We start from the raw sequence: 26,204 nt of genomic DNA, 5'->3' as shown, positions 1-26,204 counted from the left end.
AAAAACTAAATCAAACCATAAAATAAAAACGCATATATAAAATAAACTCGTTTATTCGTTTCGTGATAATTTTAAACTCAAATTTCTTACATTATTACGTATCGTCTAATACATGATGGTACTAAGTTAAGCCACGTATTTACCATTAATTCACTAACTACTAACCCTAGATCGATACTACACCGCCGATAGATTAACTAGGGTTGGGAAAAATCGACTAAAATAACGGATGTCAAAATTGTTGATGAAAACGTTTAGAACTATGTAAGAGTTTGTTTTACTGTTAATATAAGAGTGTTAAGACAGCCAATCTGGTAGAAAATATCACGGATAAAGTGTGAAAAGTACGGCAAAATACTTTTAGAAGTTGTACAACAGGCTGTAATAATTATATTACCATTTCTCTTATTCAAATACATTAAAATTTTATCGTGTTTAATTATTTAGAAACCATAGTTATGTTTTAAAACTTGTTTTTTCCCTAGTTAACCTCTCGGCCCATTCGCCACTAAAACTAAAGGAATGAAAATGACATGAAAATACTAGCAAGCATGCTAGTAACTTAATTGTGAATATGAAAACACAAAAACAATCACTCATCAAAAATACATCGTCCTACATTATGTACGAAAATATAGAGTCAATCGACTAATCACTTCACAAAATTAGTGATGTAAATGCTACAAAGTAACTCTTAGTCGAATAAATTAGTTGACTAAATCGTCGATACAACTCTAATGCAATTACTATTGAACATGATATCTTAACATTCATTCGTATTACATACTAAGTAAAAATTAGTCACAAAATACTTAAAAAAACACAAAACATTGAAATGATACTAAGGCACATAATATGCAACTAATCGACTAAAAGGATAGCTGACTGCAGCTGCATACAACAGAAAATTTATTATTATTTACGATCTTTATGACACGAACACAAAACATCAAAAAACTGATATACTTTATTCTTCTTTTTAACATATTTAAAGATAGATTTACATAAACTTGTTTCCATAGTCGTTTAAAAGCCAAAATTAAAAATGATTGTCAAAACGTATTGAATCGCACAAAAGTGTATTAGTTTTACAATTTTGCGAAATAAAATGTATAATAAATACAAATAAATAATATATCACTGGTATACAAATACTATATTTAAACACTTTTACAGTATTTCGGATGTATTCGGATTTAAATGGCAAAAGGAACTAAAATGGTGGCTAGTGTTACAATACAAGATAATTAAACAAAACTACTTTTGAGAGGCAAATGACGGAATTTAACTTTCAATTGAGTATTTATTGAGTATTTTGTGTGCATGTCAAGATAGCAGAGTTGTGCATTCGCGAAAAACAATCTGATCATATCGCAAGTGACCCCAAAACACGCTACATATAAATATCTACAAAGCGTAGATAAGAGTAAACAGTTACTGAAACGTCAAATCGCCAGAAATTGCCGCGAATCGCGAAAAATTGCGTGGAATCGCGATATTTTGCGTTAAATCGCGATAATTTGCATTAAATGGCGATGTGTAGCGTTAAGTTAGCGGTATGTTGCGATACGTCGCGATTGCGTTTACATGTCGGCGGCGAGGGCCTGGTCGCACAGACGCAGGGTGCAGAACACGCTCTTGCCGTCCGCCGAGCACGTGCAGTCGTTGCAGTCGCGTTTAAACTGCTCCCCAGCGTTGCAGCGAAACCCTGGGTCCGACTCTGTTGAGCAAAATTATGTGTTATATAGTCTGCAAGCTTAAACAAGCGAGTTGTTTTAGATTATTATAATTCTAATTACAACATCAAAGCTACTGTTAAAGAAAAATTATAAGAATGAAAAGCTGCATGTGAAACGATGTTAAGGAGAAAATAGTAGGTGTAGTCCCACGAATGAGTAAAATGTTCTAATGGCAGAATATCGTAAAGCAACCAGATTTGCAGACATACAGTAAACTGAAAGTTCTTCAAAACAGTTTTTAAAGGAATGCAAGGTCCTCACACCGCACGTGGTCAGAGAGAAGATTCATAAAAAGCAGTGGGAGGATTGGGTTAAAATACAAATATGATAATTGATTGTACCTACTTAAATTAGCTGGAAGAAAACTAAAAATACATTTTGGGTATAACAGGGGTTATGTATATAAGTTAAAAAAATAGGTAGTGTAAAAGCCTCAAGGCCTAACCCCTCCCTCGTTACGGGAGGAGACCCTTGTCCAGCAGTGAGACAGTAATGGGTTAAATTTATTTTTTTATTTTTAGTGTAAAAGCGTGTTGTGGTAAGTCTTACCTACCAGGCGCATGTGTGTCGGCCTCCTTGGTCTTGCACACGTGCAGCGTGCAGGTGGCGTGGTCGCCGTCCTCCGTGCAGCGGCACACGTTGCACTCGCGGTCGAACACGCTGCCCGGGGAACACTTCATCTCGATGGGCTCTGATACCTCTGAAAAATTATAATCCCATTGCTGAATTTTTTTGAGCATGATTTTGAAATTAACGGAAAATGGCTACGATAAATACAATAGTGACTGGTTAAGATATTGACGACATCGCTCCCATGGATGTAGTTTCGTATCCTACCAATCCTACACGGTACAGTTACAATACGTCGCAGTCGGCTTTCAGTTTCATCGCATTCAGCTACTGGTATTTTAAATTAAACAACTACCTACTGGACTTCCACAACCAAGTTACCTGGGTTAAACCCCGATACCCCCCAGTAAGACTTGTCAGACTATCAAGCTTCTGACTACTGGTAACGACTGTCTAAGATCTTCGAAAATGACAACCAGATAACTCGGTATGTATTATTCGGACACCCATCCACAAAACAACCTCGGCAAGCGATGCTTAACCTCAAACGATCCGTTTGGCTGTTGTATTTAGCCACAAGCTATAAGCACCTCAAATCTAGTAAAAAGCTAATTATTATTCCTCACCTCGTTTACTCCTAGTCTCGTGGTTATTATTGAGCGCGCTGCAGTCTATCCTGGTGCAGGAGAAGTCGTGTCCCCGGTTGTCGCACAGACACTTGTTGCAGTCCATGCGGAACTCCTGGCCCGGCTGGCAGGTCTTCGGCATCTCCTACTAGATACATGACTGCCTTGTTATATGTTACTTTACTCTTTTAACGATATTTATATGTATGTGTAAGTGCCTGTTCAGATTTAAGCGTTATTGACGCTGTAGGAGACGCGACGATAAGATGTTCTGTGACTTGAACAAAATAGTTGAAACTATGGTACGCGCGTCCACTCGTGGCAGCGAATAATACTCATCTGTACCAAACGTGTACGTGTCTGTACCTACGTCTTTACCAAAAAATCCCATTCGCATCGCATCTTTTATGGGAGTAAACTGGTTTTGGAGGACCTTTATATAACTGTGTGATAATGATTAAAAGAAAATATTACCGTAGTGAACGAACGGATTTTTCTGGATAAGGTGATATTCTGAAACATAGAAAAAATACATAAGCAAATTGTAATCGATAATAAATGTCACTAATATTGTTTTAGAGACCAATATAACATAATTAATTAGAAAGTAATAGTTAGAAAGGGTTATAGAAAAATAAAATCACAAACGTGTTAAAAATTCATCCGTCACCATAGAAAATAAAACAATAGTAACAAAAAGACCTTTATTAGACCACAACCAATATAAAACTAAAAAGTAAGAGTACAATTTCATCAGTTGAAGAACCATTCACCGCACTAGAAACAGAATAAGTATTTTTTTAGAATACAAAATATGAAAGGTAAACTTAGGGATTAAATATAACTAATTTATTAGAAAAACGTCGGTCCTGCACCTGACTTCTCACTGATTGTGTCAGTTTAGTCATTCCTCCGGGTTATAAGAGTAAAAGAATAGAGAGTATCTGTGTATGGCCGCAGTAGCCGAAAATAGGCCCGAAAAACATTATAAGAAAGACCACTACCGCTTAAATCATAGTATTATAATGCACCTTTTTGTCATCTTTATCTTCAAACTCAGCACACGCCCTCCTGGTGCACACATATGATTTCCCATCATGATTGCATCGACACATATTGCAGTCCAACTCAAATACTTCGTCTGGTTTACATTTCTTTTCTGTCACGCGCAAGTCCTAGGTATAGATAATACCTGTATAAGACATCTACTTGCATGCATACTCATAAATGTATGCTACAAAAGCAATATAAAACATAATTTCAACTCATCAGTAATGAAAATACAGAATAAATAATTCATACATGGTGAAATGCTTTAAATATTCTCCAAAACATGCAGTTCAGAGTATATTGAAGTACTTTAATATGCAGTTACATTACACCCAGTATAAATTGCAAAAACAAATCACTTATAAACAAAAAAATAATAACATTTTTGGTTTACAAGCGGAAAAAGCACCAATTATAGATTTCAAGGTTTGATCTTGCTAAAAGCTTCCACCATCCCAACCTGCGCAGGTATTCCTCCGAAATCCGGTTCCTCATCAGGCAAGTGAGGGATGCAGGTCCTCCTGGTGCAGGAGTACCCAGTCCCATCATCATTACACCAGCAAGTGTTGCAGTCTAACACGAACATTCGTTTCGCCTCACATACTTTCTTCGTTTCGTTCTTGGACGATCTGATTGTCTGTTCAATGATTTAAGAAGTACATAATATATATTTTTAGTTTGATAATATATCATACATAATTCTTAACTATATTATTTCATATATACATACAAAAAATCACACCTTCTTCCTATAGGGGTAGGCAGATACCAGAGAACTTGGCACGATCCTTACAAACTTCCTTTGCTTCATTCAAATCCATACATCTTGTCATTCAGGAAAAGATGTATGTATAATATCTTAAATTATTATCAAACTGAAAATGTATGGGAGGAGCCTTTTTCCCAGCGGGATAGGGAGCAAGGCTAATTTAAAGAAATATTACTAAAAGGATATTTATTTTTAAAAATAAAACGATAATTAATAATAAACTTTGGTTTTAATATAAAATATTGCACATTGTATAGACGGAATCATTCTTCTTAATAATTTGACTTTTGTTCTTGCTTTATGCTTTCAAAACTTCCAAATCATCATCTCCAGAGAATGGTACTGCTGGTTTTATATCCTGAAAAGATGAGATAAGAGTAAAATGCTGAAGTTTTCAATGGATAGACTAAACATAATATTTTTATTATTTTTGTCAATGAATATAACGTCTTAATGCAAAGCACCGAAGAATAATAGTAACGATCATAATTATATTGATTACACAAAACAACAATATCCTTTTACATTCTATTCTTGGTTTCAAGTAAGTAGGTTTTTTTGTTTTTTTTTTTAAGAATGATTTGAATTTATGCATATCGAGTTCCTCCGTGTTTCGGAAGGCACGTTAAATTGTGGGTATATATACCGAAGGGTATCGTGTTATATCACATTTAACTGGGTTGTGGAGGTCAGATAGGCAGTCGCTTCATGTAAAACACTAGTATTCAGCTGCATCCGCTGAGACTGGAAGCCGACTCCTACATAGTTTGGAAGAAAGATGATATACATACTTTGAACTCATGAAAGATCTCGACGTCGGCGGGCAGGGGGCAGGGCTTGTTGGTGCACGTGTAGTCAGTACCGAGGGGGTTGCAGCGACACGTGTTACAGCCGATGTTGAACGTGTTGCGAGCGCGACACACGTGCTGCTCTATGTGGTCGGCACCCTACAAGTTGTGGAAGTATTAGAGAGACCTCTTTTTGCCCGGTAGTCTTTGTGATTTATGATACCGAGTTAAATAATTTTTCCATTTGTGTCGTATAATAGTCGGAATCTACTCAATGAGAGGCCGTAGAATACCTAGATAAAAAAGAACTTTTCTTTTGTTTATAGTGTCCAAGTGTGTGCACGATACACAGGAACACTATCTATTCCTTTACTCTCATAGTCGCCTAAACCGCCACGATCTGTGATAGGCCAGGTACAGGGCCGACAGCTTTACGTGCTCTCCTAGGAACGGAAGTCTAAGACCTCAACTTCCTAACTTCAAGTAATTCCTGACAAAAAATGTCAGAAAATACTTTTTTGCCCGAAACAGGATTCGAACCCGAGATCTTTTGCGCGGCAGTCTATGCCTATCTATCATATGCCTACCGACTTATAGTATTACATACTTGTACACATGAATATGAGTGACGAGTACCAACCTCAGACTCCATAAAAACCTCGACTTCCTTATCATTCTCGACTTCAAGGCACTCGTTCTTAGTGCAGGAGTAACTCAGCCCGTCGGCGGCACATCGACACGGGTTGCAGTCCCTCATGAACTCCTCGTGAGGCTTGCAGATTGTACCGCGCTTTAACTTGCCGTGGTCGAGGATGTTCTCTTCTAGGTGACGGCGACCGAACTAAGGAAGTTGTATTAGTATGGTGAATAATAATGATAATGGTAGTTTTATATTTAGACAGATTGATTCTTAATTAGCATGCTATATCAAATGTCTGAAGAATTGAAGGTAGCCAAAACAAATCGGTCTAATGACAGGTAATATTTTTGATGGTTTTTTCGTACTTTTGATACTAAATTCAACGTTTTTTTTTAAATGTTTAAATACACTAGTACGTTACACAAATTAATATACAATTTGTAATAATGTATGAAAACATACGCAAATTAAACAAAAAATATATTAAAATGTACTTACTTACCTTTCTAGTTGAGTGCAACATCCACCGAAAGTGCAATGTGTAGTGCATCACTGAAGTCGATGAAAGTATTAAACATCGATATTCTATTAATCTTTATATTTTATACCAAACCCATATTATCATTATTTTTCCCATTGCCGTATTGTGCAAAATTATATGGAGCCCTTTTTCAAAATCTCGGTGCAGAATTTGAAATGGTATGCATTAAATACCGTCACCACGAATCAATGCTTTGTTTAAAAGGTGTAAAAACGATCTTCATAAAATAATGAATTGGTTTCGACAATGAAGTGCACTTTAAAAAAAATATTACATTGGCTTTCTATAAACTTTTTACAAATCAGATAAAATGTATGAAAACCACTGTTAAAATTCTAACCAATAATCTAACATATACTTAATTGAATGATTCACTATTATTATATACAAAACGTAATTTTGCGTCGTGTATATGAGCCCTTATTACGGAAATATTTGTATTGTTGAAAGTGCAAAAAATTGTATATAAAATGCAGTCAAAAGTACAAAAATTTTTATACAGTATACTGTCGAAAGTGCAATAAATATATGGTTAAACTATTAACGGTTTTAAAAGTAATATAAAAATAAACTTACCGGTACTACGACATCGGTTTTTTCCGATTTTTTTGTAGATTCCTTTTCACTGTCATCTTCGTCTAATGTTTCTAACGTGCTCTTGAGAGTGTCTGAAAATGTGAAAATTTAAATTAATATTACAAGGGCCAACCGTAATGATACAATCTCAAGGCCCTGCCTTGAATTCTTAGATGCATAATGAGTGCATGTATACATTCATAAAACTTCTATGGAGGTGGGCAGAGACCAAAGAGTGTTGCTAATATTGTCATACAGGACGGCCAGTTACGTATGTTTTTTATTCCATTACTGTGTTACTTCTGGGCAAGGGTCTCCTCCCGAACGAGGGAAATGGCCCAAAATCCACCGAGCTGATATCGTGCTAGCTACTATAATAAAAATTATGACTACCCGTTATCAAATTTGCCGAACGGAGAATCAGAACTTAGTACTTGTGATCCAGCCAGGCATGAGAGGAAATATAATTTTGTTTCATCTTTAAAAGGTGAAAGGGGAGGGAAGGGAAGTTTGTAAGGATCATACCAAGTGGCATTCTTTGTTCTCTGCCTACCCCTATGGGCAAAAGGTGTTATTCTATGCATGATAAAGAGAGAGAAGAAAGTATGTAAAGTATAAAGAAGTAAAGTCCTTACTAGATCTCCTGCAGTTTTCAAGTGTACATAGTCCGAGCCCGTTCTCTAGACACACACACGTGTTACAATCGCGCTGGAACGTCGTGTTCGCCTTGCACAGTACCGGCTCCGCTGGAAACAGAACAATCATACGTTAATACCAAAGTTTATATTGAAGTATTAAGTCTTATGAAGTCTTTACTATTTCACAAAACATTAAAAATGTATAATTTTCACTCAAATCCTTTCGAAAAACTTATAGGTCATTTTTATCTCGCTAAATAATTCATAGGACCACGACAATTCTTATCTAAACTGAAAATTAGCTAGGTGATAGGATCATTACCCAGATCCGATTACCTACTTAAGAATTTGTATTTGAATCTCGGAAAGCACTGTAGTTTTAGTTTTACATCTAAATGGTGTAGATTAGAGGGGGCGGCGGAGGAATGTAGCTATTTCAATGATTATGTACACCCTTTCATAAAGCAACCTGTGCCTTTTCTGAGTAGACTCATTTCCTACCAAGTTACATTTAAAACATAAACGTGACGTTACGAATAGAATATACATTTTTTATAAGACATTATTGATGAAACGACAATTTCATGATTCCGTCGAAGCTACGGAGAACGGGAGCAGTTCTTAGTTCATAAGAAACGGTACCAAAAGCTTTTAATACTGGTTCCCTAGCTTCAGTGTCGAGTAAGATACTAACCAAAGACGCCATTGTCACAAACATCTTGTTTCAAGCACTCGGCGACGCCGGAGTCTGCACAGCGGCAGTAGTGGCAGTTGCTCTCCCATTCACTGCCCGCCAGGCACTGCGCCTCTGTTGCTTGGCTGCTCGCCTCTGCAACAAACATTTACACATGACAATGTAAATACGAGGTTTTCGGGGAGGTTGCGGTGTTTTACAGACTGGTAAGTAAATAAATATCTGAATAATAGATCGAGATAAAAGTACGCTAGGCCTAGGCATGAGTAATATGAGCACATATTAGGCTGGGTGGGTAAACAAAAAAAACTACTACTACTCGTAAAAGATTCAATCATAAATGCTCATGCTATGTATGTCGTATTTTTTGTGTTACCAGACCGACATATTATATTAGGTACTCGTTAAATGCCCACTAAAATTTTCTTGATAGAGATTTTTTTATATCAGCTTAGTAATTCTTCCTACTATGTTAGAGTCGGTTTCCAGTCTCACCGGATGCAGTTGAATACCAGTGTTTTACATGGAGCGACTGCCTATCTGACCTCCACAACCCAGTTACCTCGGTTATAACACGATACCCCTCGGTAAGACTGGTTGTCATACTTTCAAGCTTCTGACTACTGCGACAGTCAAAGATCTTTGAAAATTACAGACCCGTGCATTTAACGTGCCTTCCGAAACACGGAGGAACTCGATATATAAATATTAGATGGTCACCCATCCACAGAACCACCTCGGCAAGCATAGCTTAACCATAGAGATCGATAGATTTTCATATATTTTTTTCAAAATGCAATTCTTTTGCTTGAAGTGTATTATGTTCTGAGGTGCGTTTTATTGTCACAAAGGTTTACTAGAACACACTGTTTGTTAATTAAATCTGTTACCTCGACGTACATTTGTAATTTAAACTAACCTCTAATTGGTTTGTTACGCAACTGTCTGTTTATCACAAACCTATGATTTATTTGTTGTGGTTAATCTGTGGCTTGTACAACGTTTAATTAGGTTTGTAATCCATATTTATAGAGGAAAATAAGGAAAAAGAGTTCTAATATCATACAAGTGGCAGGATTTGTAGGATCTAAACCCGGAATCCATTCTTTTACGTATGTATATCATCATATAGAATTTGATCAAATTAATGTAAGACTGAAATCTTAATTTCGTAGTATCCGATTTTATCACCATATAATATATTTAACTAATAGCGTATGTATTTAAATTCTATCGGTATAGTTTACCTTGTGTGTCAACTTCCTTTCTCTCTTCGGTGCACGAAGGATCTGATACTCCAGGTGGACATCTTATCGCTGAAAATAAAAATAAATAAGAATTACTATTAAGTTACTAGCATAGAATAAATACATAAAAATACCAAAATCCAAAATTATACAAGTACCTATTCGGTTTGAATTAAATATACCAAATACTTAATGTTAAGGATTAAAAAGTATCCACCCTTAGTATAAAATTAACTCAATAAGTACTAAAACTACGCACATTGTGTTGTGAAAATTACACCGCGGCTGAATGACAACTGGCCGCGAAAAAAAATCACTTGACATTTCATTTCGCGCCATAATTTCCAACATGGCGGGTGTGTCACGTGACACGTTTCGGGCGGAGCACGGCCGGCCAGTCCTCGAGTTGCCCTTTAACCCTCGCAATTATTGCAGTTCTATTAATAGCGACAAACAATTGGTTTCAATAATAATGCCGACGATCATCTTTGACGCGGGGTTATGTCGAAATTTTTCACAAAATATTTTAATGGGTCTCGCTTCCGCCATGTTCCTTAACTCCGAAGTAACACAGACTTGCTCCGTCATTTAAATTAAGCCTGTAATTGATGCTTCGGATAGTTAGTTGTTGATAAGATTCAGACAGGACAGTCATGACCAATATCAAAACGTAACTCAACCTAAGTAATGAAAGGACATGATGGTTTTTTCAGCATAGGAGGTTGATATTCTTTCCACCACACGAGCTTCGGGACTTGGCCTCAACAGTAAAGAGACATGTCATATGGACCTAACAGCTACGAGATCTTCAACAATAGAGTTTCACTGCTGAAATCTGCATCTCTAATCTCTTTTCAAAACGACTTACTACTACTTAACTAGAGTACGTGTCGTCAAACAACTTAAACGATTTTGCTACATAATAATTAACGATTGATAGATCTAATAAAAATAATTGCTGGGCGCGAAGGTGTGGACCATTGCGTTTCGATCACCCAATTCAGAAAAGTCGACCGGGAGTCTTTTACACTGGGTCTACGTTCAGTTTGCTTTATAAAACCTACTCGTATTAAAGTTATTTGGCAGTAACTCCCTTTAATACGACAGGACAGGTCAAAATATTGAAACTAGCCAACTGCCGACTTTGTTTAGTATCCAAGTGTGAAGGTACACAATACACAGGTACAGTCTCTATTCCCTTACTCTCATAGTCTGGTGAGACGGCTAAACCGACACGGCCCGTGAGAGACCAGGTGCAAGACCTACGGCTTTACGTGCTCTCCGAGACACGGAAGTCAATTGAATTTCGACTTCCTAACTCCGGGCAATGTCAAAGAAATTCTTAACAGTAAAACTTAGGAAATACTTTTTGAGATGCAGAAAACCTCAGAAAATACTTTTGGTCCCGACATAAAACTCGAACCTGAGACTAGGCGCGCGGCTGTCGCATACTCTACCGAATGTGCCACAGGTCAGGTCATAGTCCACCAGTCAACTGCGCCTAACTTCACTCCTAACGATTAGTTATTAATTAAACAAACACTCTTAATTAATAAGTCGGCGGTTCAAACATTAATTCTAAGAATACGTTGTGGTGTTATTTTCTTAGTATTCATTCATTAAAGGACTTACATTCCGGGAATGAACATAGCTTGTGTGCACACACACACACACACAATTATTATTTCGGTATGTTACGACTTTTGCGCTACCGTAAAATGGGGTTACTTTAGGAAAATTTGGGCTTAATGTGATTATAGAAATAAGTACATAGCTCGCATAAGCTAGCGACGAGTTCAATTTTCCGATTCTCGGTATAAATATCGCTATGAATAAAATTGTAGCATTTCAAATAATGTACCTAATTGGCCATAGTTAAACGGAAAGGATCCAACCCACACTATTAAAACACTCCTTGAAGTTAAAATTTTAATATCAAGAAAACAATCCAAGTAAAATTCAAACCCGCCATGAAGTTATAGTCCTGAGTTAGTCCCCAAAGTTAAAGTGGAGAATCAATGACGGAATACGATCTGAACTTTAAAGTTAAATATCTCGAAACTACGTCTGTGTGGGTTGGATCGTTTCCGTTTAACTATGGACAATTGACCTTAAACATGTCCATTTCTTTCCATTTTAAAGTACTGTAGATTTTCTGTTTCTTGGAAAGACAACTTTGAAAGACAACTCCCGCACTAAGAATTGCTCTTGTGTCGCGGGGACTTTTACAAACATACAAACAACGGACACAAAGCATAACCAGACCCGAAACAATTATTTGTGGATCGCACAAGTAATTGCTCCGTGTGGGAATCGAACCCACGACCTCCCGACGCAATGGTATTGGCGTGGTGACCTAAACCACTGCGCCACGGAGGCAGTTAAAAAACGTTCATCTTCATGTCTTTCTAATGAACTCTGACCAAATCCACCCAAATCAGTACTGTAGTTTTACTGAGAAAGCCTGAATAAATGTCAAAATTAGCTCAAGTTCATTTATTCTAATTGTCGCACTGCGATTGTGGAGCGCTGTTCTCTACAACCGCAGTGCGAAGGTTAAAACTTGAAGAAAATGAAACAAGAACAAATTGCCTTGTATCATATTAAACTTAATTATAATCAGGCTAAGCCAACATTTAAAAGCCATATTAAGTTGTACTAACATAGACATAAGATTTTTAATTACTAACAAACTATGGATGAATAATTACTAGGCCGATTTTTTTTTTATATTTTAAAGTTATTATAATTCAACAACAATTCAAATACCTAAAGCAATTATTTCTACAAATTTTCAAGATTCACGATTTCTTAGAAGGAAACAGGCCGCATTCGTTTCCTCCACTAATTCATTAGAACACAACTATATTTGTTTGATTACGTTCATAACAATATTATTGATACAGCTCACAACATTTCGTAGTAAACGGTATCGGCTCAGATAACCTCACTTTCTGGGAATCGAACGGGACTCCACCGCTCAGTACAAGGACACTGGCTTGACCGGATAGAGCAGGGCTGCGTACTAACATTCTTTGTATAAATAAATTGCTACTAATCCATATTCTTACATATTTCCATTGAAAATAACTTATTATGTCTATGTCATGGTTAAATTTTAAATACTACTGAGTTGAATGAATAAATTAAAGTAAGAGTTTTAATGCTATAACTATAGACTATCTTAATTTATTTAAAATGCTTCATAAATGGAAAAATCCTTCAGTAACATACCATACCTTCAAATACGGGTTACAGTCAGAAAATGTTGAGTTTTATCTAACAAGGAAAATAATTAAATAAGCCACGAACTTTGTCGGAAAATTGAACATTACTTGAGTCATTCTTATTCAGTTTCCGGAAAGGTGGGCTCATATATATCCACCAACTGGGTACCAGGAGATAGTGGGAGACTCAAACGAAAATGGCGGAATGAGCTGAACGCATTTAAAAAAGGCTGGTCGGATCTTGCCGCCAATCGGGTGATTTGGAAGTAAAGGCCTTGCCAAGCAGTGAGACGCTCAATCGGGCTTAGGAAAACAGTTTACAAAATACTATGGTGTGAGATAACCTGAATACCAATTTAAAACACCCCAATGAAAACAAAATATGGTTCCTTATAAACGTGGGTAAATTGGTATACGTACCCAAAATAGACTCTGAATGGAACGTAGTTGTACATCATATTGATCATTAACAAACAAATAGTAAAAGTTATTTATTATCCTTGTTTAATGTCAACTAATTATCACAAGTCAATATTTGGAACAGTTTTAACAAACAACTATTATTTATTTGTCAACAAGAAAGCGTAGAACACACTAATTGACCTATGACCGATGTCAATAATACAGTTTTCCTTATTCCTTGACTTTATCAGTATTTTATCATTATTCGTCAAAATCTGACCGCGTCATCGCGTCAATAAATAGACGATACATAAGTAGGTCAAATAGTCATGCAATGATGGAATGGATAGAAATGTGGATTTTAAGTTTAAACTAGTTCCTTAACTGATCCTCAATTTTAGGGCTTGATGGAAAAGGGATAGAGCCTTATACGAAGAGCTAGTAAGAAACTCACGACCACTCTCTTCCAACGCCAAAATATATACAATGTGTTTGATACAATCATTGATAATGCGAGGAGCTGCCAACAACGACATAGTTTAAACTTCAATTATGTGGTAAGGAAAACAAAATTAAAAAATACCAGACTCTATTATCTACAATAAGTTTAAAGTGACTTATTGTAGCTTGGAGATTTCAATCAGTCCCTTCCCTCAACTTCGTCCGATTCAAATGAATTTCAAACCATTTTCCGTAAAAAGACAGAGCTTTCGACAATTTTCAGAATAAAACCTAACCTATAAAAAATATGAAAAAACAAAGAATATTTTACATCAATTTACCATGGGTCTTAGCCTTCCCCTATGGAAAGAAGGCGTGATTTTATGTATGTATTACAAGTTTAATAGTCTACCTATCGCTTATAAACAAAGTTCTTTGAAACATTTGATAAACAAACCATTAATTTGCATGACCAACGGTACAGGAGATTAGATCTTTGGCTCAAAATAAACAAATATGAGCGGTCGTTGTATAAATTTGCAGTTATTAGGACATGTTATGTATCGTGTCCGGAGTCCCGTTACTTGGCTGTTGCTTAGTCGTGCCGTGCATAATGTCGCCACCCGGCACCTGTTTACACTGCAAGACGAGATTCTTTGGCAACTTGATAAATAGGAATTCTTATTTATGTGTAATAAATAGAATATACGCACTTATAAGATTTTCGACCCCCGATGACATTTGCCTAATAATTTGTCGAACTCTCTTAAGCAATTTCAACAGGAAAAAGCTGTCTCATAAATCTCATAATGAACGCGGGTCGAGTTCTCATCTCATTAATATCTCTTTTTGATATTTTCCAGTGTATTACTAAAAAATATTCTAATGCAATATTGTCTAGTAAAAAGTTTAACTTTAGTTCCCAAAGGTAACTTTCGTAATATCGATTCGCTCTTTTTGTAATTTTGTAATTCTGGCTAATTGCTTTTCTCACTAAAAGTCTAAAGAAAACTCTACACGTAATAAACTAATTCATTATTTAATATATTTGCTTACGAATATCAAAAGTTTATAAGTTCATATGAATTTATTAATTGTGTAACAAAAGTCCGTTGTACCAACGTCATTGATTAAAAATAATGAATGAACTCGTATAACGTACTAATTAAGTTATTTTATCAGTATATTATTGAATATAACGTTCATAATAAACTGCGATAAATTCAAAACGACTTATTAATTCGAGCAGTACAGTGTAATAAAGTATCAAGACTAAAGCTTTGGCCTGTTCATTTTTAAAAACGCAGAATAAGGGCACATTTTCTCCGTTCTGAGTCGAAAATTTGCGTGGTTTTTGGTTCCGATAACAATTGATTCTTATGATACTAAAAGCATAACTTGATACTACTAGTGTTAGCTCCAATTTAAAGAACTTCCCAAAGGTCAGTATTTTATTTTGATAATCAAAAAATGGTCCTAAAGACTCCTTGAGAAATTTACTATAGCTTCTCAATTGGGTAGTTGACTGGGTTATCGAAAAATTATTAAACTTGTACTCGTAAACTTGTAACTTCATCTAAAATACTTAGGCTATGTAATTTCGCATATAATGCTGAAATTGTAATTATTACAGACTGAAACATTTTATCACGCACTCATGTAATACCAACGAAAATACGAAACTGTGACGTCACTACACCGTATTTCTTTACTTACAATTTTGACATTTCATAAAGAGTAGCCGATTTGACTGATAGTCAAGTACCCTATTGTTTCAGTAACTTCTCGTCTTTCGAGCTCAAGATTTGCCATGCCAGGAAGCTAGTAATAAAACAATCTTCACAAAGTTCATTCTGTTGATATAAATCTCAAGTTAATTGCATCCGTTATGCATTTGACCGGGTATAATTAGAAGTTCAACCGTATAGATGTCATTAACACTCGGCTAAATATAGATTGTGCACAGATATGAGCTATTTTCGAGATACCTTATAGGATATTTATAGACTAAACGATAACATTACTACCCTACGACTAATAAAGGATCTCTATTTTAAGGTCGTAACTATAGTCGTAAAGATACGATAACTTTGAGGACTTCGCAACGTAGCCCATTTATTTTAGTGAGTAGAAAGTAGAAAATCCTCGATGTTAGAGCCTTAACACAAACATTTTATAGATTTTTCTCAGTTATTTTGTGAGATAATAAATGAATAGTACTACTCTAATAAGAACCCGGACTGGACAGTAAAAAAACCCTAAAAAACAGCATCAAAATTTTACTAGCTATGAAATTTACACTTCCATCGATTAGTTCTAAAGATTCAATTGCAGATGATACTGTAATACGACTACTAACCAAAAGTAAAACCCATAAAAAATTATGTTGAAATAGGACCACGCAGTTCCGAGTAATGGGGAAACAAACAAATAATATCGCGTCATTTTCAAAACTTAGGGCATGCAAAGTCCCCTAACCGCACTTGGCCAGCTTGGTGAACTTAAAAAGCCCAACCTCTTACTCATTCGGGAAGAGACCCTTGCCCAACAGTAGGAGAGTAACTGGTTTAAAAAAAATAACCTGCTCTTTTTAAGTCTTTTTATATGTAAATCGACGAATACTAAATGAGCATATATTTGAAGTTTTTTGCATAATGTTGACAATATCACGGCCGACAGTGTATCGGCGCAGAGATATCAGATACCTGTCCGAGTGGGTGAGCAAGTTAGAGGGCATTACCCGGACACTGATTCTACATACATACATACATACATGTCATACATAATATCATGTATTATGTATTGTATCGTCGCGAATTTGATGTCGAATGACGAATAACCAAGATGATTTTAAAGTTTAGAGAAAGATAAATGGAGAGAGAACTTATTTTTCTGTATTTATAAAAAAGTTCAAAAGTGAAGAGAGAGGAAAAACCTCGTAAGAATGTTAGTTAGTAATATACTTGTATGCGTATCACGTATCTCAGTTGACAACTAGTGTACGACAAATTGATGGTCACTATTCAGTACATTGCGACTTTAATGTAACGTGTTAATCACTATAATCGAAGAGTGAAAACAATGTACAGTATATAGTGGCTTTCAAATGGTTGTCAACTGAGATACGTGATAAGCCCGTTGGTCTGCTTGTGATAAATTCAAAAATGATAAATTGCTAAGCCTTTTTGAAGAAAATTTGCATTGGATCAAACATAGACTATGGTATTTTCAAAATTCAATCTTTAAGAAGCTAGAATAGGTGATGAAACTCCGAATGCGTGCGGATAACGGATCAGCTATTCCCATAAAAAACTTAATCCAGTTTTTCCTTATAAGCAAATTGATATAATTTCATAATTAGTGTCTCACTAAACAATTATAATTTCAAAATAGTTGCGTTTTTACAACAATGTGTCACTTGACGTGAACGGCTGTGCATGCGATGATGATTAAATGATTAGAACTATTGTAAAAACGCGCCATTGTTCTGTATGACGCTTTTCAAGTTGAAGGTAAAACTAGCTTGTATCGCAGGTCGGGGACTGTTGTTTATGTATTTAATATGATGACTAAACCGTATTATTTCTATAACTATTGCAAGTGAAAAGTCTAAAGAGATGGATTCTCGTTTAAAAGAAACTTCTTAATGTATTTTAATGACCCTAGGCTGGTTTATTTTTCTTGGTGACGCCAAATGATTTGAACAATTTCGCTACAATTTAATTAAAGATTTTTAAGTTCTCTTTGAAAGGATTGCAGAGCGTGACGGCGAGGGGTATTGTGCTTCGACCACCCATTGAAGTAACACAGATTCATTCATTTTCCGTCACAATCTTAAGATAAGTTTTGCCCATATTTGCCCATATCATTCATTAATATATAATTGTGGCTTTGTAGTAGTATTGATGAAACAAACATGTTCTGCAGAATCAGGGTAAAATAAAATATAAACAAACAAAGATTTTTACGTTACCTCATGGCCTCTTAAGGAGACGATACCATACCTATTATGAATGAAATACAATAGACTATATTATATTAATAACGACGATTTCCTTATGAACTCTATACAGAGCAAGTGACACAGGAGTCATTGTTAGAAGACGTGACTGAATTAACCAAAAGACTGATGACGTCATAATGTCCCTGCGAATATTACAAGGAATTTCCGAAGATTTTCGTACAACAAAACAAATAATAGAGCACACTTTTTACAGGAATCATAAGGGAAAAACTGGGCAGTTATTGAATTTATTTTTGGTTGAGGAAAAGTTTTTTCGGGTAGTCTTTTTCGAGGAATATCTAACCACAATTTGTTGATAAATATTATATGGAAACGTTTATTTGGCGTACCCATAAGACCAAAAAAAAATGTTATGCCATACCTATAATTATTTTAAGACCTCCGTTCTTCATATTTACTTTAACAGCGGTTATAGTCAATGCCAGATCTAGGTGAGAGCTAAAGAATCAACGATGAAAAAACTAGCTTACAACTTATAAGACAAAAATGTATCAAAAGGTACCAACAGTAAACTTTACAAATTTTCATTGCGTCTAGACCCATTTTGCACCTTAGTATTATGTGTACAAGTATGTATGTTTAAAAATTTTTAGTTTCGTATTTGACCGATAGCATGACTAGAATCTACCCTAATAGTTGCCAAACTAAGAATAGCTGAGGAAATTAGATCGGGGAAAAAGTCTTTTCGCATTGTAGTACCTATATATGAACTTGTAATAAATCTTTTCTCTACACAAAAGAGCTCGATATTTTGGTACCTCACAAGCTCACTGAAAGAAACCTAATGAACCGTGTACTCATTTGTGATTCTTGAAGTCAAAGAGATTTTATTACAAGTTCATACATACTAATGCGAAAAGACTTTTTCCCCGACCTAATACTATGCTGCGACGCTCATAACATGCTAAAGACAAACTAAATCCAAAGTATTCAGTTTTGACAACAAGATACACGATCAGACGTTACATGATACGTCACTCGTGTTATCAGAGGTCGGGGGTCTCGTTCATTCATGTGTCGGCCGCGATCCGGCTAGCACGGTGACGTCACCGCCAACACGCGCCCGCGACACTCTTACACGATATTTACTACTAATTAACTCAAGCTAAGATGACGCCACGCTAAGATAAAGATGCTGAAATGATATTATTTGGTTTATATTGCTAACTGTTTAGGAATGTCTGGATTTGGTTTCTTGGCTTTAAACGGTGTCCAGAGGGGGCGAAATAAACGCGAAATTCGTTGGTTCGTTACCCAGATGCTAGGCGTCCGTACAAAGCGTCCACAAGCTTCGCCCCACAAACATTCTGGATACGGTCTAAAATGGTGGAATGTAGAGTCAATATCTCACTTATTTCGGTATTGTATGAAAGTCTAGAGGCATTTTCTTTATTGTTAAAGTTCCTATTACTTAATGTATAGTCACCTCGTTGCTTGTTCGTTAAAAAAAAACCATAAAGACATGTTAAATTCAGTAAATGAAAGCTTTCACTTGTAGAGCAGCGCATAGCGCTTATTATGAAAAAATATAGAGCTTAAAAACTATTTGATAAGTTTGAATACCATTTTTAAAATAAAACATTGTCAATAGTTTTAAAGACGTGATATTTTATCACAATGAAGCCTTATCTTGTGTAGGCCTATTCTCATTCGCGCAAGTAGATTGCGCCATTTTCTTTACCTCATGTCTGTACGTGCCTACTGTCCGCATTCTCTGCTGTAACCCGGTTCTATGAGAATCCGCTTTTCTGGAACCTATAGACAGACTTTGACAACAAATGAACCATTACTTTAAAGAGACATATATTATTGTATCTCTACTCTCTACTTAAAAAGGATAGAGGCAAATGCAAGTCCCGAAATAGCAAAAAGGGTAGCGAATTTGCAGAAGATTGCAAAATACGCTATTTTTTGTAAAGATGATAGTTTTCAACAATAAAATATTATGAATTCTAGTCTATTATCATTCCTAATAAAATTACTGTAGTATGTACTAATAACATACCTAATGTGTGCATTCTGAGAAACAAATATAAATGATAACTATCTATCGGAAAATTAAAAAGTCACCTCAGCAGGATAAAATTTTGTCAATCATGTTTTAGTATAATGGAATGAATTTGCATAATAACAAACTCTTAAGAAGGTTTACAGTCGAAGATGAGTGCATATTTTCCTGTTTATTTTACCTTAACACGTTATTAAGTTGCCTGCCTTGTTAACAAGCAAACTGCAATCTTGTAGGAACGGTTTTATCAAAACTTTTAACATTTTTAATCACTGCCCCCCCCCCCTCCTTCATATCCCTATAATATAAGTTCCCATGACTTATATAGGTATGGGAATATTAAGTGGCGCTTTTCCTTTTTTCGGTAGTGTGGGTACCAACTTGCGTGCGCATTAATTATATTGTCTCAGTCGTTAGTCTGAGCTTAAATGTAAAAATTCATCAAGTTTCTTTTCCAAAACAAATCTTTATTGACTACTTTCGTTGCTATCGAAAACTACAATGTAAAGTTTTTTGGAAAATCTTGGAAACAAGAAAAGTTATTGGCAAAAGTAAACGAAGTGGAAAGGCGCATTTGGTAGCACAAACATTAATTATTATCCTGTATTCCATCCGGATATGTTCTTACAGCCTGTGTGATAAGGAAAACAGTTAATTTCCCATGAAGCGCAATCATATCATTGTTTTCTATTTGATGTCGTCTTGTTGCATGCACCTGTCAAGGTAACAAGGATTTCTTAGAAGAGGGTTCTAACAACAAAATAATTAATTTTGCTTATCAGATCGGTTAATACAATCTATATACTAGCTTAGCCTTTGTTCCAAATTATGTAGGAGTAGGCTTCCAGTCTCACCGGATGCAGCTGGGTACCAGTGTTTTACATAGAGCGACTGCCTATCGGACCTCCACAACCTAGTGACCTGGGTTATAATACGATACCATTCGGTTAGGCTGGTTGTCACACTTTCAAGCTTTTGACTACTGTTAACGACTGTCAAATCTATAGGCATAAAACTCTTCCGTTACTGACTGACTGATGGATAACGTGCAGCCGAAAATACTGAACGTAGAAAGTTGTCTCAAGGGACTCCTCCTGGAATGAGGGAGAATGGTTAGCATTGAGTCCACTCCAGTCCAAGTGCGGGTTGGGGAATTCACATACCCTCAAGAAATGAACCACTCATGATCTTTCTAAATCAGTGGTTCCCAACCGGTGGTCCGCGGACCACCGGTGTTCCGTGAAAGTCAAAATATGGTCCGCGAAAGATTTTAAAACTTAAAATTTTCAGGATTATTATAACACTTTATTTTCAAGATACTTACACAGTGGTCCCTGCCAACAAAAAATATAAAAGTGGTCCCGGACTAAGCAAAGGTTGGGAACCCGTTCTAAATAGATCACGAAAGTCAAAGCAAAAAGGTTAGATCAGTAAAAACGTTTAAGATTTAAAGTCACGTACGTCAGAAGTTGGCGCCTCGTTAATAAGTCCAATCAGGTTCAATTGGACCCAATCGGGCTTTCATTTATATCATCTGACCAACATTCTACATCAACATTATTAGTTTACTGTTTTTTTACCGTCTACACATAAATTATTAGACTTTGGAACGTCTGAAATAAATTGACGATGTTTGACGTCCGTGCTCCAATAATGTTAATAAGATTGTGTTGCCAATATTGATATATCGTTTTTTAAACTGCAACACTTTATCAATTTTTATGATTTCTATTTAAAATGTGCTTTTCTAGATTGTTTTATTGTTTATTGCAACAAGATAAATTGTTAAATTGTTAACCATAGATTTATCTACTGGTGCTAAAAGTCTGAAATGCTTTGTGGTCATTTTTAAATTTTAAACTTTTACCGGACTTTGTAAATACCGAAAAATAATCATGTACACCTAGGCATCTCTTTACTTGTTGGGTCTTTTTTGACATATTATTTGATGAACATATTATTATGGTAAATACTATATTCGTATCTGCACTTTAGCTACAAGCACATTCAAGCGATGCCGAGACAAAACGGTAGTAGCTAATATATCCGTACTTACTTATATTATAAATGCGAAAGTAACTCTGTCTGTCTGTCTGTTACTCAATCACGCCTACAGCAACCTGAACCAATTTGCATGAAATTTGGTATGGAGATATTTTGATACCCGAGAGAGGACATAGGCTACTTTTTAACCCGGGAAAATGACGCATTACCATGGGAAAATTCAGATGGCGAACGAAGTCGCGGGTAAAAGCTAGTTTCACTATAAAGATTATACATCCAACCTTAGATCAGATGCTCATAATCATCATCACAGAAAATTATTTATTACTGAAAACTCCTCATCTCAACAAGGTATTATAGTATACTATCATATAAACAATGATAGTCCCAACCCGGGACTGAACTCCCGACTCGAGTACTATAGACCACGGCGAACTGACGCATCGTTGTACTGCACGTAACAACTGTTAAATGACCTACACATACTCGTTCCGGGTCCCGAGTTCAGTGCCGTCACTTGCAAACGGGACTTGTTACTAACAAGACTCGATTCCCCGTTTAGTTTAAAATTCTAGCAAAATAGGTGATTGGAAACTGAGTTTCCTTTCTGCATGATTGTTTTCAAAATATAATATGGAGGTACTGCCTCTAAAGTTCAGGTGTTAGTATGTTCGAATGCTGAAATTGCCGTTTTGGTTCAATTCCCTGATTTAGTAGAGTGTAAAGTTTGGTTTATTGAACAAACAAGTTTTACTAAACTAAACATAAGAACGATACAACTATCGAGTGAAAATTTTAAAAAAATTGTTTAAAAGTCCGAAATTAAAGAATCTTGGTAAGTGCCTTTCACTTCAAAATAATATTGGTTTGAAAACAAGAAAATGGGTCTGTAAGGCATCTCTTAGCGTATCAACGTCAAGCAATTAGGAATCGAAATCGGCAGAAGTGATCATTATCATCACTTTTAAATGTAATGCTAATGCCTAGGATAAAATATATTTTACGTTTTGGGGAAAGAGTTAGAGCAGACTAGTTTTCCAAAGAGTTTTCCCCATTTTTTGCAAAAGAAAAATGCGGCCAGTAAAATATTTGGCGATTAAAAAGAGTGGCCAGGAATTTCTTGCCAGCTCTTGTCATTGGCCCTACGTTCCGAATTGGCGGTAAATTCAACTACCGTGTTTGACCAACATAAGTGTCTGTACTTAACCTAAATGAATAAATGATTTGATTTTGATTTTGAACAGTAAATCATTTCAAAAAGCAGATAAGCTTAGTTGAAAGACTAATCTCTGATTTTAATAATTCCATATAATACAAAAAAATGTGTCGCCTAAAATCAAGTTTAAAATGGTCATTTTATCGAATTAATTTATTTAATACCGGTATGGAATGACATAATGCTGCAACTGGGAATTTCCAATAAAATTGAACAAACAGCGATAAACTCTTGCTGTGAAACGAACATGAGACGACACGGTCAGCGTATAGCAACTTTAACTACTGAGTCAGGTCTTAAAAGCATCGATTACGCTTATAGCTTAGTGGTTAAAGTGGTCATCATACCACTACGAAGGCCTGCGGTGGTACAAATTCGATTCCAACCGAAAAGTAAAATGCATGGGATTCTCAAATAGTTTTAGGTCGTATTTAAATATTTTTGTTATTATATTATTTATTATTAGTTACAATAAGCCTATATCGTCCCACTGCTGGGCATAGCCTCCCCCGGGCCATGGTTTTTCACTGTAACCAATCTCGTCCCGTGCGTCAAAAGGTCGTGTGTTCGATTGCCACACGGGACAAATATTTGTGTGATCCACTAATAGTTGTTACGATTCTGGTTGTACTTTGTGTCCGTTGTTGTTTGTAAAAGCCCCCGCGACACATGATCAATTCTTAGGGCGGACTTTTTTTTAATCAATAGAAAAAGAAAAGAAAAAGATATCTGGACTGAGAGTGTGGGATTGACAACATTGCATTACTTCAAGAATCTATCGAAATGTATTTGTATCCGTTGTTTGTATGTTTGTAAAACAGCCCGCGACAAAATATGGGAGTTGTCTTTTTAACAACGAATAATGATTCTCTTTTAGATGATTGAGTCATTTATCATCTTCATCCTAACTATTGTATTGTTCTTGAGCCGCTGAGTTGTGGACAAGTGATAATACCTTATCTGCTTAGGCGAATTTAATTACTTAATTGTTTTATAAAAAGTTTTAAATTGTTGTGCGACTTTCAAAATATAAAGTTAGGTTGAAATTTATATTAAGTTCGTGTATTATTTTGATTGTACGTGTCACTTTTCGTTACAATTTTGCAATAATAATTTTGAAACAATCTTTATTTAAGTATTTTGTTTTTATTTTAAATTGTCATAAATGTACGTAGTTATATAATTAGTAGGGTAGAACTCACCCCCGCCCTCGCAGAACCTGGCCAAGCACACGAGCAAACAAACAAATATCGACCACTTCATCTCACAGTCCGTCACTACACAATTAATTAACTGCAGCGGGTCACACGACCGTCGCCCGCCAAATTACACACACAACTGATATTCCTTCGCGTACAATTCAAATGATATACTCCGGCGCAACGATCCGTTTACCGTTCAATCCCCTCCTAAAAGCTACTGTATAAAGTCGATATATTCCTTTACAAACGGCACCAATATGTTTGCTATATATTATCTATAATTGTGATTATTTTTAATAGTTTCTAAATACGGTAGATGTTGAATTAAAGCGGTCCGTTGTGCGGTGGTCCGGGTGACCTCTCGCGAGTGCTCTTGGCTGATAGTGCGTAGCGTCGTAGAACTTATGTGATTAGTTGCAGTTTGATAATCGTGTTGCGTCACTACTACATCCTGCTTCGAACATGCTGAAGCTTGGAACACAGCTTTTCCTAATTCTGGGCGAAAGATTCGCAGACTTAACTAAATATTTTATACGCTGAAAAGTTGCGCTTACCGGTCGGTAAACGTTCAGTGAGTTAGTAACATTGGCGCGGACATTCTATAGATGGCCGCATAGTGGTATTTGAACTGAGCATCTCCGTGCTTTGGAGGGCACGTTAAAAGTCGGTCCCCTTAACAGTGGTTAAGCCATGTCAAAAGCCTTCGGGTGACCTGAACAACTTTAACACTAGGTTGGCCACTAACCATACAATGAATTAAATAATGAATGGTACGCTGAAATCCTTTGCTGTAGGTATAGATAACTTATAGGTATCGATTTGATTTTGATAGAAAAGGACATTTAATTTTATTATGTAGTACCTACCTACTCGTAACTAGCGGTCCTGTATAACAAGAGTAGTTTTTGTACCGGCAATGAAAAGCACCAATAAACCACTGCGCCTTCCGCGCCAAAGAAAGCTTTCATGCATCCGTTAACGATTATGACACAATCCTAGTGGCGAAGGAATAATTTTCAGGGAAAGTCAGAACTACGGGAAAAACTCCTTCCACAGAAACATTCCTTCACACATTCACATTTCACACAAAACTTAATTACCTCAGGCTCAGGTTTCACACAAAAATAGCACCTGCTGGTGCTGTTTTCGTGATCGTTTACGAAAAAGAGCGTAACATTCGGTCCGCATACTTTCGTTCGGCTCGACAAACTAAATATACTTAGTTTCTCACGTTTTCAATTTAACAGTTGGTTAGTATAATGACAAGACCCGCCCTGAAATCAAAGCATCCAAGTCACAAGTCAATTTTATTACAATCGGTTCGTAATGCCTTTAGTTTAAACGGACCAAATAAAAGCATATAAACTAATACTTTTGTATTTAGGTCGATTTATACTCAAGTATGGCCCATAACTCCTCTTCCAAAAACCTCTTACCGCTTACGAAACAGCAACGCAAGCCTAAATAAAGCTTAATAGCCACCATCTTTGCCATCGAGAAAGGGTCTTTTAATTTTAAATTCATTCAAATAAAAGACCAAGGTATCGGCGAAATGCCTGCGCTACAAAATCGACTAAGATGCCGCCGAGTCAAAGGCTCCGGCGATAACTTTACTGCGCTTTTTACGACTACAAACTCTTGTTCTCTTTGGTATGTTGCGTTTAAATTTAGAATTCGCATTTTCCAATGCGTATAAGGCTAACGTACACGAAAAGTAACGTTTCTAAAATTGAAATCACGGACGTAGGTAATGTTAGTAAAACCATAAAAGCTTATAGAATTGTATAAAACTTTTACATCGG

General features: G+C 36.0%; 1 protein-coding gene across 4 annotated transcripts; it reads right to left on the bottom strand.

Annotated features, from left to right (window-relative positions):
• Positions 1-37: 37 nt before the first annotated feature.
• Positions 38-24,707, bottom strand: LOC142982556 (uncharacterized). 4 transcript variants are annotated; one of them, XM_076129104.1, is made up of 11 exons: positions 24,403-24,707; positions 9,879-9,947; positions 8,632-8,766; positions 7,935-8,045; positions 7,300-7,391; positions 4,446-4,622; positions 3,967-4,110; positions 3,410-3,448; positions 2,936-3,080; positions 2,289-2,439; positions 38-1,720 (listed from the first exon to the last, which is right to left on the bottom strand). In XM_076129104.1, exons 1-11 carry the CDS (start codon positions 24,461-24,463, stop codon positions 1,678-1,680), a joined length of 1,167 nt encoding a protein of 388 aa, XP_075985219.1. In that variant the 5' UTR covers positions 24,464-24,707; the 3' UTR covers positions 38-1,677. The 4 variants fall into 4 exon arrangements, with proteins under 4 accessions (XP_075985219.1, XP_075985218.1, XP_075985220.1 ...); XM_076129103.1 differs by having other exon boundaries at positions 2,293-2,439; positions 24,403-24,706; XM_076129105.1 differs by lacking the exon at positions 3,967-4,110 and having other exon boundaries at positions 2,293-2,439; positions 24,403-24,691.
• Between the last annotated feature and the right edge of the window lie 1,497 nt (positions 24,708-26,204).

Source organism: Anticarsia gemmatalis, chromosome 22 (assembly GCF_050436995.1).
Source record: "Anticarsia gemmatalis isolate Benzon Research Colony breed Stoneville strain chromosome 22, ilAntGemm2 primary, whole genome shotgun sequence".
In the NCBI taxonomy this organism is placed as follows: domain Eukaryota; kingdom Metazoa; phylum Arthropoda; class Insecta; order Lepidoptera; family Erebidae; genus Anticarsia; species Anticarsia gemmatalis.
This window is presented reverse-complemented; position numbering and strand designations above follow the sequence as displayed.